At 50.5% G+C, this 19,409-nt stretch overlaps 1 protein-coding gene across 4 annotated transcripts in view; it reads left to right on the top strand.

The window, feature by feature from the left end:
* The window catches only part of Gsg1l (GSG1 like), a 197,369-nt gene that overhangs the window by 111,687 nt on the left and 66,273 nt on the right, over positions 1-19,409 (top strand). For 2 of the 4 annotated variants that reach the window (XM_029532867.1, XM_021209511.1), the window contains exon 3: positions 11,890-12,042. The exons of 1 other annotated variant lie outside the window; for it this stretch is intronic. In XM_029532867.1, the coding sequence (XP_029388727.1) occupies positions 11,890-12,042 (153 nt within the window). Of the gene's footprint in view, positions 1-11,322; positions 11,385-11,889; positions 12,043-19,409 lie in introns of those variants that run through there. One more of the 4 variants, XM_029532870.1, reaches the window with a different exon arrangement.

The raw sequence follows: 19,409 nt of genomic DNA, 5'->3' as shown, positions 1-19,409 counted from the left end.
CAACCAGCCAACCAACCAACCAGCCAACCAACCAGCCAACCAACCAACCAACCAGCCAACCAACCAACCAACCAGCCAACCAGCCAACCAACCATCACAAACCAGCACAGGGGAGATTTCCCTTCCCCCACCCCAGTAACAGCCCCACAACCCTAGACCCGCAGCAGGTGGCATGAAATCACCTGGTGTCTAGGAGGTACAAGAAGCTTCCCACCATGCCCTGCTGGCCTCATCCCCCTCCCCGACGCCTTGGGTGCCTCTGACCACCATCACTGACAGCTCCACCCCCCCATCTCCCCTCCCACAGCTTTCTCCAGCTGCCACTCAGAGTGACCTTTCTGTCCACACTCAGTCAGCTGTCACTCAGAGTGACCCATCTGTCCACACTCAGTCAGCTGTCACTCAGAGTGACCTGTCTGTCCACACTCAGTCAGCTGCCGCTCAGCCCTGGCCCCTGTTTGAAAGTAGCAATGTTGTCCTGGCCTGGCAGAGTCTCAAAAAGAATCTTGATTCTTTAAAAATACAAACATAGCATTGAAATAAAAATTTAAGAATATCGTAGGTATCTGGAGAGAGACAGAAATGGCACAGAAAGAACAAAAGAAAGGGGAGCAGGGGACATGGGGGTGCACAAAGACACCTAAACCCAAATCCTGACCTTAGGACTCTTGAAACTTCTCCGTCTCTGCCCCATTTGGCTACAAGGTGCAGATGGAAAAGGAAGGCCAGGAGGCTGGCATCTAGGCCAGGATGACCCGAGAGGGGGCTGCAGGCATGTCTGTGGGTCCAGAGCTCAACTTTGGCCTTGGAGTCTCTAGCTCTCTTCCCCTCCCCACCCTCCAGTCCCAACATGTAAGGCAATGGTGTGTTTCCAGTGTCAGCTTCTGTTTCCTGAGGAGGATGAGCAATTCCTGTTATCTGGTGCCAAAGGCCAAGGTCACCATGGCATGTCTCAGATGCTCTGAGACTGTCCTCGGCTTCCAGAAGAGCCCGTTCTAAAGGGCACATCTGCCAGAGACGGTTTAAAATTGACAGGGACTATGACTTCTGAGCTCTGAGGAAGCATAGCACTGTCAGAGACAAACCAGTTGTTCAGTGGTTGTTGCTAAGGGAGGAAGGGGCACTTGTTCCTGAAGACCTCCCATGTACTGAGGCTCAAAGAGAACAGGGAAGGTCAGTCGGTTGCAGAGGTCTTGATCCATGTTCAGGCTCTTCGCCTATAGGAGACACCGAGAGGAAGGGTCAAGACATTTAATGCAAGAGTCTCCATGCAACTCCTGCTGAGGCTGGGGTAGTCAGGACAGGTGGCTTGGAGGAGGTGACTTTGAAGGAACCTGGTAGCTTAAAACAACAGATTTATCAATTAATGAGGTCCCTAGTATGAAGTCCAAGTGTCTGTCACAAGGGCTGGATTGCTTTCTGGAAACTTCATGGCGCCAGAGATGGAATCCAGGGTTCTGCTCATGCTAGGCAAGTGTTCTCCAGCTGAGCCCCAGCCCCAGCCCTTCGTGGCATGCTTGATGCTCCTGAGAGCCCATTCTTCTGCCTCATTTCATTTTAAAAGAGAGTGGGACCCTTGGCTCATGTCACTGTGTGCCCTGCTTCTGATGAAGCACCTTCACTCCCAACCCAGCCTCCCACCTTGCACAATGGTGCCCCATTGTGATGACACTTGTGGACCAGGGTATCCCAACCTCAAGACCTTAATCACTTCTTCAAGGTCCACTGCCGTGCAAGGTGGCATAGGCACAGGACTGGGAGGTAGGGCGTGAACAAGGCTGGAGACGAGCATCTCTGCTTGGGATTCACTTGGCTCAGGCAGTAAATGTTTCAGTGATGCATTTGAACCTGTTGCTGCAGATCTTTCACCTGGCTCCTGATTATGCATCTCAGCCTGCGGGGAGCTGACCTACTGCTGACCTGAGTCAGTAGTCTGGGTGGGAGTGGTCCTGAACATCCCAGAGCTCCCGGACATGCTGAGGCCTTGGTGTGCTTTGAGTCATGTGGCATAGGAAAGGATGGTTCTAGAAAAGCAGGGTCTGCAGAAAACAGCCAGGTTCCACGTTCTCAAGAATTCTCGGGAATTCCACTCCAAGTGCCCCGTTACATCCCACAGGGCAGCCTCTGAGGATGTCCACTGGGACCTTGAGTCAAAGCCTAGAAGACATCCTGACGCCGGGTGTGGTGGCGCACACCTTTAATCCCAGCACTCGGGAGGCAGAGGCAGGCGGATTTCTGAGTTCGAGGCTAGCCTGGTCTACAAACTGAGTTCCAGGACAGCCAAGGCTATACAGAGAAACCCTGTCTCGAAAAACCAAAAAAAAAAAAAAAAAAAGACATCTTGACTTGCTAAAGGGACTCAGATCATTGTGAACTCACTCACCATCTCTGGGCCTCGGTAGAAAGACTACAGGATGCATTGGGGCTGGCAGTTACTCATCTGATCTCAAGACATGCCTGACAGAAGCAACTTAGGAGAATGCTTTTAGAAGCCCTTAGTCACCATGGTGGGGATGGCATGGTGGGGTGGGGCAGCTTTCTGTGCTGCCAAGCAGGAAGCAGATAGCATGGAACAGAACCAGGGGTGTGTATGTCCTTCAAGGCCCACATCTAGAGACCTGCTTCAACTAGATCCAAACAGCACCATCAGCTGGGGACCAAGTGCTTGTTCAACTGTGGAAGCCTATTGGAGACATTTCAGCCTCAAGCTATGAATTGTGGACAAGAAGACTCCTCATATACTTGGCTCTGATAAGGAGTCAGAGCCAAAGGCCTTTCCTTCCAGTTAATTCTGAATAGTGGCCCTCCCGCACGGATGCTAAGACCCTAGCGCAGGGAAAGCTGGTGATTCAGGGATGTCTCCAGCATGTGGTCTCATAATCACCTGGGGCTTTGAAATACTACATCCATAGACAGGAGTTGGGGGTGACCATTAGCAAAACCAGAGTTTGGGAGGCTGAAGCAGGAGGTTCACAGGTTCAGGGCAACCTGGGCTACCTGGAGAGACTCAGTCTCGAGAATAATCAACCAGACAATAACCAAAACCCCAAAGAAAACAATTCTGTGCCCCTGTAGTATCAGGGACAGAAATGGTTTTAGATACTGTCATGTGGGCTGTAAACTCAGGGAGGAACCATACAAGGCTGAGGTGCCAGGTGGGAGTCTGTGCCACCCTGTCAGCATGTGCTCTGTTGGGCGGTAGCCCTGGCTTCACTTGGCCATGTGGCGGTTCAGGCTCATCATGCCACGCCCACCCAATTTGCAAATAAACTTCAGAAAACTGGAGTTTGATGAGGCCTTTCCTATTTTTAAATGTTGACAATGAAGGCAGATATTTTTAAAAATATTGTGTGGGCCAAACAAGACATTTCTGCTGGTTGGATTCTGTCTGCTGGCAGCTTGTGTGAGAATTCCCTGACTTTCCCAAGGGGAAAACTGAGGCCCCCCGGCAGCAGATGAACCTCTGAGCCCTGCCTTTGGAGCTTCAAATAGAGGGACGCTAGCAACAGGGCTAGGTCTGTTGGTCCCTCTGCAGTTTCCCTTTCTGGCTACTCCAGTGACCTGCCCTTGAGTTCCCATTCTGTGACAGAGAATGGCTCAGGGAGTGCAGTGAGCCCCTAGCCTGCCTCTGCCTCTGCATTCCTCTGAGACAGCACATCCCACCCTGCAGTGCACAGAGAGCTTCTCATATGCAGGCAGGCTGGGGGCTGTGGCTCCAGAGATCCTCCTCTTGCTTCTTCAAGGCCTCTGGCCTTTTCTTGGCAGCCTACACCGTCTGGTCACTGATCCCCCCCAATGCTGACATTTCAAAAGAAGCAGCTGTCACTGAGCCATTCCCAGCCCCAGTAGACTGGCTCGCGTCATTTACATGATTTAACATGCTCCCCTTCAGGGCGTGCTGCCGAACTCAGCCCACAGCCACCGTGCTATGACTTATTGATCCAATGTATTAAACTGATGAATTCTTATTTATTTGTTTTGAGGAAAAATAATTGTTTTTTTCCCCTTGAAACACTATCACATCTTGGTTTCCTGTGACTTTGCAACTGTTCCCCTCTGATCCCTTGAAAGACTGTATCTGTCTAAGGGTGAGAGGCTGTTATCCCAGACCTGGGTGACGTCACACGGGAGCACTGAGGATCACAGTAGGAACAGCTAAGGCTTCACATAGCATGTGCAGACAGAGAGGGGCTAGCACTTGCCTCACCAGTGAGCTACCTAATCCTTAGAGTGGGCCAGGAAGTGGCTGCAGAGACCCCACTTACAGAAGAAACACTGGGACTCAGTAGCAGTATGTCACCTGCCCAGGCTCTCTGGTACCACCATCCACACTTCTCTGTCTTAGTATTGATTATTGTGACCTGGTTTTCATTCATGATACAGGAGCTGCAGTTCTGCATGGTGATGGCTATTGGCCCAATCTCAGGCCCTCCCTCATCAGGACACCCACCTACAAATGATCAGCAACACCTTGCTGAACCCCATCAACCTGTGTAATGATGGTCACTGGCACAGCACTGCTCCCAAGAGACTACAACGGAACCAAAAATTCCCATCACTGTCTTGACATCCCAGAACTTCGCTCTTCTGCGTGTGGTGGCGCTGACCCTGACAAATCCAGCACACTGACAGTCACATGGAGGCAGGGAATGTCCAGTTACATATAGCAGGTCATACTTGATAAGGATAGTCACCTCAGATGCCTACATATCTAGCAGTATATATTTTCTATATGTGGGTGGCGCACATGAGGGTGTTTTGTATATCTACAATTGTATATTTTCTGTGTGAGTGTGATGTATATGATAATGTTCACATATCTACTATTCTATGCTTTCTCCCTGTGTGTGGTGCATATGTGGGAGATTTACATATACTTTCCATGTGTGTGGTCCTTTTTGGGATGTAGGTGCAAGCACTCTGGCGCACAAGTGCAGGACGGGAGGAGAACGCTGAGCATCTTCCTCTATGGCGCCTCACCCTTGCTCTACTTTTTTAGGATGGGATCATTCACTGCACCTTCTTCATCAACTAATTAGTCGTATTTTAGATAGAGTCTTGTGCATCTCAAACGAGGCTTGAACCAGACAGGTAGCAGAGCATGACCTTGAACTCCTCATGCCCCTGCCTCCCTGAGCCTAAGTGCTGGGGTTAGAGGCCTGAGCTAAAACACCCCAGCCATGGTGCTTCATTGCTGTTACTTGGTGTGAAATCTACATGGAAACATGTCTACCATAAAATCGAGCCTTTCTAGGGCATCTCCTTCCATCGAGAGGTCATAACTGACCAGCTGCATGGCTAGGGGTGTCGTAGGTGCATGTTGCACCCACACAGCTCTTGAATGGTATTCCTATTTGAGGTTTGACTATAACTGTTAATAATTATACTCATTCACCAGAAATATTATTTCATAACCTTCACACGCATGTGCGCATGCACACAGGCACACACACCAGCATCAAGCCCACAGCACCCATGGGTGCTTGCTTCTGCAATGTCTGTCATTCTGGCTCCGTGTCTACCCTGCCCACTTCTCAAATGAGGGCAGTGAGGGTTGGAGGTGAACCCACACTCCAGGTCACTGGAGGCTGAGGCTCGACTCCCCCAGGTGTCTCTGAGTCCAGTGAGGAGCCAGCCCTGGCCACTCTCAGCTGGGAAGGGGCTGCAGGGAAGGGAAATCGCTCCTGCAAACCCATCAGTTCCATTGATGTGGGTCAGAGTTGACTCTGCCAAGCTGTTTTTTAAAAAGGCAAGAAGTGCAGCTAACAGGATTAACTGTCAGCTGGGCCCCACCTGATGAGAAATCTTTCCATTTCTTCTGCCCCTGAAGGTCACCCGTTTTCTGCTGCAAATCTAGCCATTAGTGGCAGCAGCAAGTTGGAAAACTCTCCTTGTCTTTGATCACCCCTCCCCATAACCAAGGCCTGGCTGCTGCTGCTTCCTCTGCCCGTCCCTGGCGTTTCATATGTCTCCTGCCGCTTCATTATTCCCACCGTCTGTGCCATGTCCTCCAGACACCAACACTTGCCGTTCCAGCACGAGCTTATGTTTACCAAAGTCAACTCTCTTTTCCATATGTATGTTGAAAAGAAAGACGGGAGCATCTGAGCCTGAGCATGTATCCACATCCTCTGCAGCCCCATTATAGTCAGAAAAGGCTCTGCTGTCAGCTGGGCTGCCTTTCTTGTCTCTTTGTGTGTTAATTAGAGTATATTATTTGAAAAAGAAAAAAGACTTCACTATGACATTTACATATGTAAATAATGTATTTCCATCAAATTCATCCTTCTGGTATCCTCTACAGTATCCCTGCTATTTTAATTTGAATATAGATTTCGATAATGAGAAGAAAAATGTGATTTGCCTTTCTCAGTCTGGCTTATTTCACTTAACATAGTGACTCCGGTTCTGTCTGCTTCCCTAAATATGATGTAATCTTATCCCTTCTTTATGACTGAATAATACTCCACTGCACTTCATTTTCCATATCTGGTCATCTGCTGTTGATGGGCAGATATATTTATCTACTGTGAATAGGGGAGCAATAGACACTTGTGTGCAGGTGCCTCTGTGACATGCTGAGTGGGACTCCTTTGAGCATGCCCCAGGAGTGACATAGCTGGGTTATTTGTTTATTTATTTATTTTACAATGCCCTACATGCTGATTTTCACAGTGACTACAGCAGTTTATAGTAAACAGTGTCCAGTCCCATTGTATCAGGTGAGGCCCAAGATTCTGCATGCCCATCACCAGTCCCAGTGCTTCTATATGGCTGATCAAGATGCTACTGGGACCTCTGACTTGGATCTAGTTCTGATGGAAGACCAGGATTGACCACCACAAAAAGATGAGCCAGGGAGGGTCCTTGATGGGTGGGGATTCTCCAAACAGCACACGGGTCATTCTAGTGTGAGGGCCTCTGGGGGCAAAATTGCTCAAATGGCATAGAGAAGTTACCTTTATGGAATTGAGGGCTCAAAGGCTGACAGTAGTGGGAGGCTGGTTCAACCTCAGCCAGGAGGAGAGGACACTTAGAGCCAAGATAGCAGAACACAGCAAAAGCAGTCCTGGGCAGGATGACACAGGCAGAGAGACATGGGTGTCTCACTAGTCCTGAGGGCTGAGCCATGGGTCCAGGATGCTCAGGGTCCTGGCACAGAGCATTCCCCTGGCAGAGACATGGGAGGATGTCTGGGTAGGCACAGAGGGAGGGGGTAGGGTGAAGACAAATCTACAGAGAATCACCAGCATAGCAAGTAACTGCACAGAAGATGCTGAGCCTTGTAACATCCTTGTTACAAGCATCCTTGTAACAGTTGATAAGTAAGGGCTTTGGGTGTGACTCAACTGGCAGAGTACTCACCTAGCCTGAATCCAGGGATGTAGTTTCTAGTACCACATAAAATTAGGCATGGTGGTATATGCCTGCAATCTGATCATATGGGTGGTGGAGGCAGGAGGATCAGGAATTCAAGGCTATCCTGGGCTACATAGCAAGTTGGAGGTCAGCCTAGGCTGCAGGAGACCCTGATTTCCTCACCCTACTCACAGAAGTGTTACGAAGGCTTTAAGAACACATTATTAATGGAGGTAATAATAACTTTTAGAATATGAGGATGAAACTGCTTCGTCCTTTGGTTCAACTCAACGTTTCAGTCTTTGAGAGGTAATAGATCTGTGCCACCAACATCTCAGCCATGGGTTCAGGGGACTCTTTATCGTCACTGTCTTGACTCACTAGCTCCCAATGATGACACAGAGACAATTAGTATCTATTATAGCTTTAGCTTAGGCTATTTCCCAACGAGCTTGTATCACTTAATTAACCCTGTCTATACTAGTTTACCATGTGGCTTGTTACCTCTATGTCCCAGTATATGTCACAGACCATTAGATTTCCTCCATGTCAGGCTGGCAAATATTCTTCCCCAGCCCCAACCTCCACACCTGATTCTTTCCCAGAGAGCCTATCTCTGCCTGGAAGTCCCATCTTTTCTCTCCTGTCTTGATATAGGCCATCAGCTCTTTATTAAACCAATCAGAAGGTGATGGAGAAGAATGTTTACAAGATACTCAGGCAGGTGACAATCCAATAAAAATAACAGTACCAAGGTCAAGGTCCTTGTACTCTATCCAGTGCCAGTACAGAAATCAACATCTGAATAATACAAAGACAACCTTTACACACTGCACAAAAAGATTATCCCAACAACTCTTATTTGCCCCTTGAGAGTGATATTGGTTCCTTGGTTCAGGGCATCACTAGAAAGTCAGACAAAGGTGCCAGTGTGGAGCACACCTGGATCTAGGGCACGAGGTTGGGTTGCTGAGGATGGAGCATCTGGCACCCGTTGCCCAGGACTAGGCTGATGGGCTAGAGTAGCTCCTTATCTTCTCACTGGGCACAGAAGCACATGCATGAAGGCTCCACCCATCTAACCCCAGAGCTAAGAATCATAACAACAGGCTGGGCATGGAGGCACACTACTGTAATCCCAGCACCGTGGAAGGGGGATCCAAGTGTTATGCTAGCCGGGGCTATGCAGTGAGTCTTATCTCAGAAACAGAAGCAAGATAATAATCATAGAAATTGTCACTGTCACGCCAAGAGTAGCAATAACAACCATGGTAAAAGTGGACACGAGGTATTCATTACAGAGCCAACAATAAGGGAGCCTGGTGTCCCACTAATCTCCAGTGCCCATAGAAGGCTTTGTGGCACATGGAGCCCTTTCTGTTCACCCATCAGAACATGCATTTCCCTCTGTGCCCTCCAGCCAGGGTGGTCAGTGAGGACTGCGATGAGACCCTGGTAGAGGCTGCTCTGAGATACGGCTTCCCAACACATACCCCGTCTGTCCTTCCTGCTTCTCCATATCTCACCCATGTCTCTTGGAGGCATTTCCTCAATAAGGACTGCAGTGACTACTGTTCTGGGGAATAGTCACTTCCTGGATCCTCCCCACACACACCCATTACACAGAAGAGATTACTGAGGTTCTGAGTGGGCCTTTACTGGTCAGTGAAACAGCCTGGATTTGATCCCAAGCCCCTAAAGTCCCCAGAGTTTCTGGGCAAGGACAGAACTAATGATCCCATGAAGAACGATACCTTCGGAAGCCTGCTCTGCCATTCTTAGAGGCAGGAATGGGAAGCAGCTAGTCACATGCATAGTCAAGCACAGAGAGATGAATGGATGGATGGATGGATGGATGGATGGATGGATGTTTTCAGGAAGAGAATGACTGCATGCTTGCTGGAAGAGAATGAGCACATGCTTGCTACCCACTCAGCTTTCTCTACTCACACAACCCCAACCCAAGGGATGCTGCCACCCGCTTAGGCCGCTCTCACATCAATTGATATAACTAAGATAAACCCCTCAGGCACACTCCCGGTCCAACCCATTTTGAACAGGTCCCCACTGAGACTCTTTTCCCAGGTGGGTCTAGATTGTGTCACCTTGACAGCATTCACTAGCCTCACCTTCCCAGCCTTGAGCCAGGCCTCTCTTTTCCATTTGTTCTTGAAGCTGTCTCTCCTGTGGCCAGCTCTCCTAGCACTGAGTGGTCTTGGGTCCATCTCCAACCTGCCAGGCTTGGCTCAAACATCCTCTAGCATATCAATGTGGCGTGGATGGGAATGCATGTTGGATGGGTCTCCATTCCCACCGTTTACTCTCTACCCCTTCCATGGACCCACAAATTCATCTCTCCCCATCAACTCCATCTTTAATCTTGATCTCAGTCAGAAGCCCCTGGGCTCCTCCCACAAGTCAGCATGTTCCTTCCACACAGCAGCATCTGCAGGTCAGTGACCAGGTCAGGTCCCTCACTGGGCTAACTTGAGTCTTACACAGAACCAAGAAACTGTTTCTCTTCAGTGCTGGCACCATGGCTTTGACTATTACCCACACTTTGAAGATGAATAAACTGAGGCACAGAGGTTCATTCCTGTGTCCTGAGTTGGACTGGCAAGGAGCTTGGACTGGCCAGATAGGAATTGTATGCTGGAGACATGGTGCCAGGATAGGGGTCTGCAAGGAGACCAGGTAGACCAGAGAAAGCAGGTGCTGTGCAGGTGGCAAGCATAAAGGAAGAAGAGAGGGTGACATTGTGGACAGGTGTGGGGCAAAAATGGGGTCCCGCGTCTGCTCGGGGCTAGGGTCACTGGGTGAGTGGATGCTGGGTGGGGTTTGACTGTGTGAAACCCCATGGAATCACCGAGCAGGCGTTCAACTGTGAGAAGCTGTGGGATCCCACTCTAGGGGTGAGGAAAGGGAACACTCTGAGGTCCCCGCGGAACTGCTGGAGTCGGGCTCCGACTCTCAGGCACCACGGAAGAGCCAGTTTTGGGGTCCCTGGGCTGCACCAAGGCCAGGGATGACAGGTTCTCGCTCTTGGGCATCCCAAACGCCACTGTATGTCACAGAAGAGCTGGGAACAGGTGGTGACCCTCAGGTGGACTCTGGCGGGGGAGGGTTGGCGAAGGGAAAGGGGTAGGAGGAGAGCTGTGGCAGGTTTCAGCAGGGAGGGGACAGTCTGGCTAGCTCAGGTGGCTAGTTTGGCCGGGCGGCTTGGCTTGGCTGCTGGCGGCCACGGTTGATAATGCAGAACGGTCTCCTGGTGGGAGGTTAGATGCGCAGTTCTTTAGGGAAAGACCTGCTCCAATGCTCCAGCATGGAGGATCCCGATGAGAAGAGGCAGACCGTGGTTCTAAGGCATTTACTGTAGAAAGGGAGAGAGTAGAGAAGCAGAGGCCGGCCATGACCATGTGGGGGGGGGGGAGGGAAGGCAGAGAGAAGGGGAGGAAGGGAGTTAGAGTAAGAACATGGGAATATGAGGTAAGATAGCAAGAGAGCAAGGAGGGGGCAAACAGCTCCTTTTATAGTTGGCTGGACCATCCTGGCTGTTGCCAGGTAACTGTGGGGGTGGAGTCCAGACTAAATATTAGGAGCTTGGGGCTTTGCCTACATGACTGATGGCTACACACTTCTCTGCAGGGAGTGTGGAGGGGCAGGGAGGCTGTTGGAAGCTGTAGCTGCGACAGGAGCCAGGGGCCCAGGAGGCATGGCCGAACACCTTCTGTCCTTTAGGGTCATTGGGGTTCCAGACCTGTGCTCAACTGGGGACCAGGCTGTCTGTGCACAGCTCACTGCCTCACAGACAGGAAAGCTAGCAATGTTAGCAGCCCAAGGTGGGCTGAGAAGAGGAAGAAACTGTGGCAACCCAGAAGACACTCCAAACCACTAGAAGGGCGGAGGGGCAGCGTCCTCTGGGAAGAGCCGGAACTGGTGATTTTTCTCACTGGAACACTGTGACCTCCTCTGCTGGTCTACATCAGTGACATCATGCTCAGAGTCCTAGAGAAGGGCAGTAACAGGTCAGTGCTAGGTCAATGACCAATCATCTGTGTCCAGGAGAGCAAGCTCACAGCCAAGCATGGCAGCGCCTGGGAGAACACAGGTCAATGTCATGGACCGGGCAGTAGTGGTTTCTGGAAACAAGCAGGGCAGGGTACAGGGGAGAATGTAGGGTTAGCAAAGGTGTAGGCAAGGCTTGAGATCAGGTAAAGGGGTTTAGGGATCTTTGTGGCTCAGCTAACAGAGGGCCTCTCTGCAATGGAGTTAGCAATAGAAAACTTGCCCATGTAGAGTGTAGAGCAGGGTGCTCCTCAGGGCTGGGATGAAGGACCCCGTAAAGGCTCCTCATTTGGCTCTACTTTATACCCGCAATGCCAACCTCATCCCACGCTGGTCCTTCAGGGCACCATAGCACAGGAGCACCTAGAGCTGCCCTTGGGTTTGCAATGACCTGCTGTTCTCATTGGGTGGTGCTGACCTAGTGGGGGTGGACAGCCTCTCACCTGCTCCTGCCTCACTCTCCAGGGGTGCTGTGGCTGTCGGTGGTCTCCGAGGTGCTCTACATCCTTCTGCTGGTGGTCGGCTTCAGCCTCATGTGTCTTGAGCTCCTGCACTCCAGCAGCGTCATAGACGGGCTGAAGCTCAATGCCTTTGCTGCCGTCTTTACGGTGCTCTCAGGTAAGGAGCATGGGAAGCAGCTTCAGGGGGACAACTGCTCATCTCCCTTTGCTCAGCACCAGGGGACATGGTGTCCCCTGTATCCCCCAGGGCCTGGGCACAGCCCTGTGAGGATGGGAGAGCACAGGCTATTGCATCTCCTCTGAGCCCTGACCTACTGTTTATAAATGTCCACAGCATGGGCGCCACCACGAAGGACAAGCACACACAGCAAGGGTCAGCCTTGTGATACTCAGCATGAGTGTGGGGTGCAGTGGGTTGTGTGCTTGACTTGGGCATGAGACAAGGGACTGATAGGAAGGGGTGCATGCAGGGGGCTCTCACAGGGCTACAGAGGAGAGGACCCCTTCTGGCTGAGGTTGATGCTTAGTGGTAGAACACATGCATAGTGTGCCTGAAGACCTAAGTTCCATCCCTAGCAGTGGGGGCTATGAAAGGAAGACAGGTACGAGGAGGGAGGGAGGACAGGAAGGAGGAAGAGGAGGAGGGAGAGAAGGAAAGGAGGAAGGAAGAAAGGAAAAGACTTCTCCCCCTTAAGCTTCCTCCTATGGAGGTGCTAAGGAAGAATCACCTCCCATAGGATTCAGAGAAATTGAGAGAGAACACACCAGAAAAGGCTACTGGTCCCAAGGGCCAGGTGTCTAGCATGATATCTCCAGACCCATGTCCCAGAGGGCTGAGCAGGGAGTACCCTGGAAGAATATCAAGGTATTGTCACTGTCCCCAAAGCTGGCTGGGGACACACATCCCTTAAAAAGCCACATACAGATTGAATTTCTATAAACCCCGCAGTCCCATTCTTCATGCACTGGAGGAGCTGCCGTGGAATGAAACAGGAGCAAGAAGCTCCTGACAAGGGGCATAGTCACCTCTAATTGAGGTGTGTAGAGAAACCAGAGGGAGCCGCATTCAACAGGTTACAGCCTGCTCCCCAGAGGCGCTGGGTAATTCGGTGCAAAGGAGAAGGGTGTCACAATAGCAGTGCAGCATCGGGCACCATCCAGTTCCCTGCTGCTCTAGACTGAGACCCTCCTGCCCTTCACCTTTTATCCATTTACTCAGTCAACATCCGCTGAAGGTCTTCTGGGCTCCAGCTACTGGCTTGAGTTTGGGGAAAAATGAAGGAAAAGAACTCCCTCTTGGGAAGTGTGCCATAGAATGATTCGAGGTTACCGTAATGCGGCCTGGGCACTTCTCTGTCCCAGGCAGGAAGGGGCATCGTCACCTTCCCAGGGACTGTGTGGCTGAACTGAGGCATGGAGGAGCTATACACGGTAGGACTTGGGAAGCAGGCTGTGTTCCCCTGGCACACAACTCAGGGAGGGACTGACACAGGCAAAGGGGTTGGGAGGAGTGTAATCCTGAGACCTCAGGTATTCAGATGGCAAGAAGGCAGAGATGGGTGGGGGGACGGTGTTAAGAGATGAGGCTGGAGAGCTGAGGACCTTGCTGATTGTCTTAAACCACCCAAGTTCATCCTGCAGGCAACACAGAGGCAATGAGCAGTTCAGAGCAAGGGGTGAGGGAACTACAGGATCCGCTCTGCACTTGGGGGCGGGTTCTGGGTTCAGGGTGGAGCCCCGATGCAATCAAGCAGAACTAGGGAGCTGGGTACCTTCCAGCTATGCCGACATTCCAGCTGTTGTGGAAGCAGAGACAGGAAACTCACAAGTACCAAGACAAGCCTGAGATACACACTGGGTTCAGGACCAGTTTGGGTAACTTAGACTCGGTTTTAAAATAAAAGATTAAAAGGGGAGCTGGGGATATGGCCCCACAGTAATGGTTGTCTAGCACAGATGAAATCCAAAGTACCGTCTCTAGTACTTGGGGGTGGCGTGAGGTGGGGTGGTGGGAGGTGGGGGTGGGGATGGGGGGTGGGGGAGGTTCAGGAGCAGAGGCACAGACAGACAGAGAGGCTGGGAATAACGGTAGGGAGGATGCTGCAGTAATCAAGGTGAGGCATAGTGGGTACAGGAGATTAAAATGGGGACCCCCTCCATGGAGAAGGTGAAGCCCCTAGAACTTTGAGATGGAGAAGGAGCAGCCATTAGGGAAGGGCCGAGAGGTGAGGTCAGGCATGGAGTCTGAAGAATTCAGAGTCTGTGAACCGGTTTGGAAAACAATTTATCCCTTATTTCTGCAGCCTGTAAATTGTCACTTGTCATTTCCTTACACTGTGGTGATGGGGCAGGAGCCAGGATGCTGTGACCTGCAGCGCCTATCCTTTCCGCATCCCTCGGCAGCTGCTTGCAGGTGTTCTGACGCGCGCAGCCTTCGGAGCTGGACGTTTATCGGGCATCCACCAAATCTTGTTTAACATGCTCACAAAACAGCGTGCATGTTCCCACATGAGGAATCTGCGTGCTTTGCCAAGTTATTTCCTGCAATTGGTTCCCTCTGTCACCACATGCATTTATTTTATGCAACTGAAAATATTGTTCTGAGAAGGGGGTGGTCCATGGCTCCAAATGGCCGGGAGTTTCTGACCTGGTTGTATAGAGGCCTTCCCTAGCTGACCCTTGCCTTTAGATAGGCTGAGCAGTGGGGTGACTAAGGAAGGGTGACCAGGAGGGGGGCAGTGAGAGGGATGTAAAGTGAGTAAGTAAAATAATAATAAATAAATTTTAAAAAGGAAGACAGGGGGAACCAAGAAGAAGGAGTCAGTAATGGAGGGGGCTAGGTGTACGGTGCTTGCAGCAGCCCCCTTTCTCCCCCTTCCCTTCCCTCTGCCCTCCAGGCATCTCTCCCTCAGCCCCAAAGCGCCTGCTCACCCCTCCACCTTCTCCAGTCCAAACAAGTACATATCAGTTGTCAGCTCAAGCAGCTAGAACAGTTAATATCATCAACTGGACAGGATCTAGAATCGCCTAGGAGACAAGCCCGTGTCTGCAAGGGAGGGTTAGCCTGGGCTAGTGGACCCATCTTCCTGTGGGCAGCACCATTCCACGGGCTGGGCTTGCAGGCAGCATAGAAAGGAGAAAGGCTGCCAAGCATCGTGTCTCCCTCTGCCTCCTGATGCTGATGCTGTCTCGCGCTCAGCGGCCATGATGGATTGTACCCTCGAACTGTGAGCCAAGAAACCAAGCCCTTCCGTAAGTTGCTCTGGTAAGGAATCACAGCGATGAGGAAAAGCAGCCAGCACCGCAGGCTCTGCCATCCCCCTGAGCTTCTTACCCGGGCTGCTGAGGTACTCCGTCTTCTTCCGAGGGCTCATCCCAGCCTTTGCCCATCAGAAAAATAAAAGACCTTCTGCCTCCCAGCAGGAAGGCCTACTGCTAGAGCTGCTGGAGTGAGTGGCTGTCTCCATAACTCCAGACATCTGAACAGCCAGGGCTCCGGGAGGTTAATTGGCTTGATCTTGGTGGCACACTGGAATTAAGCCACTTCGAACTGGCTTCAAAGGGTCTGCACTGCTTTCATGGGTGTGACTAGGTAGGAGGACAAAGACATTTTTTTTCCAATTAATCTGTAGAAAATATAAACTCGGGAGTCAGTAGCAGCCAGGTGAAATAGTGAAGACAGAATCAGCAGGTGGCCAAGAGCAAGGGTTTACTATTCTTTCTTAGAGGCAGAGGCAAACTTCAAGGCTATTTACAAAGAAAGATTGGTGTCTCACCTACTGATGGAAAGACTCGGGAAGCTGGTTGGGGTGAACCCTTGAGTACAGCATGCTCTGGGCCTTGGAGGGGTGGTGTGATGTTGGGGAGTTCCCCCTGGGTGGAATGACTGCCCTCCAGGAAGAGAGGCAGTCCAGGCTTGACAAAGGCTAGTGCTGACTCCTGGGGTACGTTGGGCCCTGCCATCTGCTGCACCAGATGAGTCCAAGGTCAAAATGTTTCTCTGGTAGAAGAGAAAGCAGAGCCAGGCAGCCCTTATGCAAACCAGTTATTAGGGTTAATTAGCAATTATGAAAATTAGCCCACTGATTGTCGTTGGTCTCGATGGCAGCATTATGGGAGAGACAGACTCCGGTGGCCCAGTGTGACTCAGACCCCTCCGAGTTTTTGTGCTAACCAGTCCTGACCTTGAGTTCTGTCTTTGGCCTGCTTAGTCTGGTTTTAATGAGAATCTGGCTGGATTGGTTCAATAAATTCTTGCACCCTTAGCCAGGCATACTATCACACTCTGTGAACACAATATTCAGGAGGCTGAGGCAAGATAGTTATGAGCTAGAGGCTAGTTTGATGTCTCAAAATAAGAAAGGATCCAACTGCATAGCACCAGGCTGGAGAAAGGTAAAAACCAAAAACCAAAAAAAAAAAAAAACAAAAAAAAAAACCCAAAACATTAAAGTCCAAAGTTTTTGTAATACATACCAAGGCGATGCCTAGAATCATAGGAAGGTGCTCTGTGTTCATGGTTGAGCTGGCCTCTTATGATGTCTTTAGCCAAAATGTCTGTACACCTCCTTTAGCCATGGTGCCGTGGGCAGGCGGGGGAGGGGCTGCAGTGGGGCAAGCCTGCTGTGGGTTCCTTCTGTTACTCCTCAGTGACTGGTGGTAAGGACTGGACTAATGTGTCCACTGTGCAGATGGGAAGCTGGCTTGTCCTCAGTCCTGGTGAGAGCTATTGAAGCTGAACCTGGTGCCATTGGGATGAGCCACCCAGAGGGAGGCGTAGTACCTGGGACCCAAACTGCCATTGCCATCATTATTCCTAGCTGACCTTAAATATCTGAGAGACAGATGAGGGATACAGATATCAGTCTTCTCTGGGTGGGATCTGGCCCAGGGACTCCCGTGGGATCCTCAGTACAGGAAGTCAAGCCAGACATCGATTCGATGTCTCCCCAACTGCAGTGATTGTACAAGTGTTGATCCAGAGGACTAGAATAATAACATTGTCCCACTGGGTCCATGAGTTCGCTAGCCGTCAAGAAGTCTGAGGTGTACTCGCACTTGTAGGGATGTACAAAGTGCCCCGAGTTCAGCTGCTTAAACCAGAAGAGAAAATTAATATAATAAATAATTAAATGAGTGTGGTTTAGAGGGAGAAGTAATGTTCTAATATTATTGTATAGAACCATAGTTATGGTTGACAATAATTAATTAATTGTGAATGTGTTACATAGCAAGACCCTGCCAGAAGAAAACGGGGGAGGAGGAGAAAAGGGAGGGGAAGAAGGGGGAGGAGGGAGAGGAGGGAGAGGAGGGAGAGGAGGAGGAGATTCTCAATGGTTCCAAAACAGAGAACAGATAAACATTTGAGGTAATGTGTATTGGTTATGATTTTTTCTTGTTGCTGTTACAAAACACCCATTAAAAAGCCACTTGGAGGAAAGGAGGAAGAAAGGAAGGAGGGAGGGAGGGGAAGGGAAGGAAGGAAGGAGGGAGGGAGGGAGGGAGGGAGGGAGGGAGGAGAGAAGTATGGATGGGGAGGGGGAAGGAAGGAAGGGTTTATTTTGACTCACAGATCAAAGGTGCAGTCCATCATAGTGGGGAAGACACAGCGGCGGGAGCATAAGGCAACTGGTCACCCTGTTCACAATCAAAAACCAAAAGATGAATTCTCATTCCATTGCCCCTTTTCACCACAGCCCATGGAGTGGTAGCGCCCATGCCCACATGTGGGGTGGGAGGTGTCTCCCTGTTCTGCTAAACCTTCCTGGGAACACCCTCACTGGCTTACCCGGAGGTTTGTTTCCATGGTGAAACAAACTAAAGCTTATCAGGGTGACAAGGATTCACCATCACAGATGGATATGTCAACTGTTCTAATCATTTCACGCCACACGCATGTGATGAAATGTCACACCACCCCAAAATATGTATAACTACTGTGTATCACTTAAAATAAAAACACCAGACTGAGGTCACAGCTCATTGGTTGAAGACTCTCCTAGCTCATCCGTAGCCTGGCACTCACAGTGTCACAGAAGTGCACGAATTACTTTAATTAAAAATTTTAAATTACACGTTTTCAAAAAACAGAAAAGACAAAGTTGTAAGAATGATTCCAGATTGTGTTATATTTATTTTTATATAATTAAAAGTCAACCAAAGAGCCAGGCATAGCGTTAAGCATCTATAATCCCAGAACCTGGGAGGTGGGGCAAGAGTATGGAAAGTTCTAGGCTATCCTGAGCTATATAGAAAGACCCTATCTTAAAATAAAGCAATAAAAAAATTCAGTCCTGCATCCATGAAGGGACTGTGCTCAGGACCCACAGAAGCCATGGTGAGACCCCAAAGCGAGCCACGGGATTTCCGGTGCTTTGGAGACTGAGGGGTGTGCTGGGACCTCTTCTATCTCCCAGGGAACAGAGCCTGAGCCCCAGAAAGACTCTGAGAGCAGACAGGATGATGTCTGCTTTCTTCCAGCTCCTGGGGAAAGTGCAGCTGAGCTAGGAAAACAAGCCATTTGGAAAATTCCTTCACATTCCAGCTCACTGTGGGCTTTCAGTAAGATCCACGTGGCATGAAGAGACACCTGTCCGTTTCCCTGGAAATAACCAGCTGTGTGACTTCAGCAACAGCCTGTTTTGTTATGTAACGAGAAATGGAACTTTAGGGATAAAATAAAAATTAACAAGAACTTGAAAGCCAGGTTTTGGGCAATGTTTTAAAAGCAAGCTGTGGGTCTAAGCCCAGGGCCCCAGACGGGGAGAGGTATGGACACCACCACTGTGTCGTGTCTAGGCAGAGGACCTGGGACTCTTGAGTTCAGTGATTCCCCTGCATTTCAGATACCTCTAGCCTGAGGAGCTTGGTGGGGAGAAAAGAGTGGCTCCCCACTCCCCACCTTGGGGCCTGGGAGCTGAAACACCCTTGGGTCTCGCTCCAACTCACCTACAAAGATGTCATCTCAGCACCTGGTCTGTGGTGTTTATGAGCCCACCCCCACCTGTGACTGGCACGTGTGGCTTCCTGTGCCTGTAGGAGGCTGGGGCGACATGCCATGCTCAGTCCCTGCCCTCCCTCGGTGACAATCTCACATGCCACCTTCCCTCTGTTCTGTGACCCAGGAGCTCACTCTACTTTGGTGACGTGTGGTTTCCTGGTGGGTTTAGTTCTTGTTGTCGCCTGCTACAGACAAGAAGAGTTCCCCGAGACCCTAATTCACCTCTCCACCTTACCATCAAAACCCATGCTGAAAGAACCCATGACCTCATTGCATGACCCTCACCTTGCCGTATCTCACTGGGTCTCTTGCCCACACTCTAGAGGGAAAGTAACTTGGGGTGGCTTACAATTGCACTGGGTGTCACATTGGTGTCATGTCCCATGCCCCAGGAGGCTGTGGCAGAAGGATCATGAGTTTGAGGCCAGTCTGGACATCATAGTGAGACCCTGTCTCAGAAAGAGGAGGTGGAAGGTGAGAGGAGGAGGAGGAGGAGGTGGAGGGTGAGAGGAGGAGGAGGAGGA

Source organism: Mus pahari, chromosome 1 (assembly GCF_900095145.1).
Source record: "Mus pahari chromosome 1, PAHARI_EIJ_v1.1, whole genome shotgun sequence".
In the NCBI taxonomy this organism is placed as follows: Eukaryota; Metazoa; Chordata; class Mammalia; order Rodentia; family Muridae; genus Mus; species Mus pahari.
The sequence above is the reverse complement of the archived record's forward strand: the minus strand, read 5'-3'. Positions and strand labels throughout refer to the sequence as shown.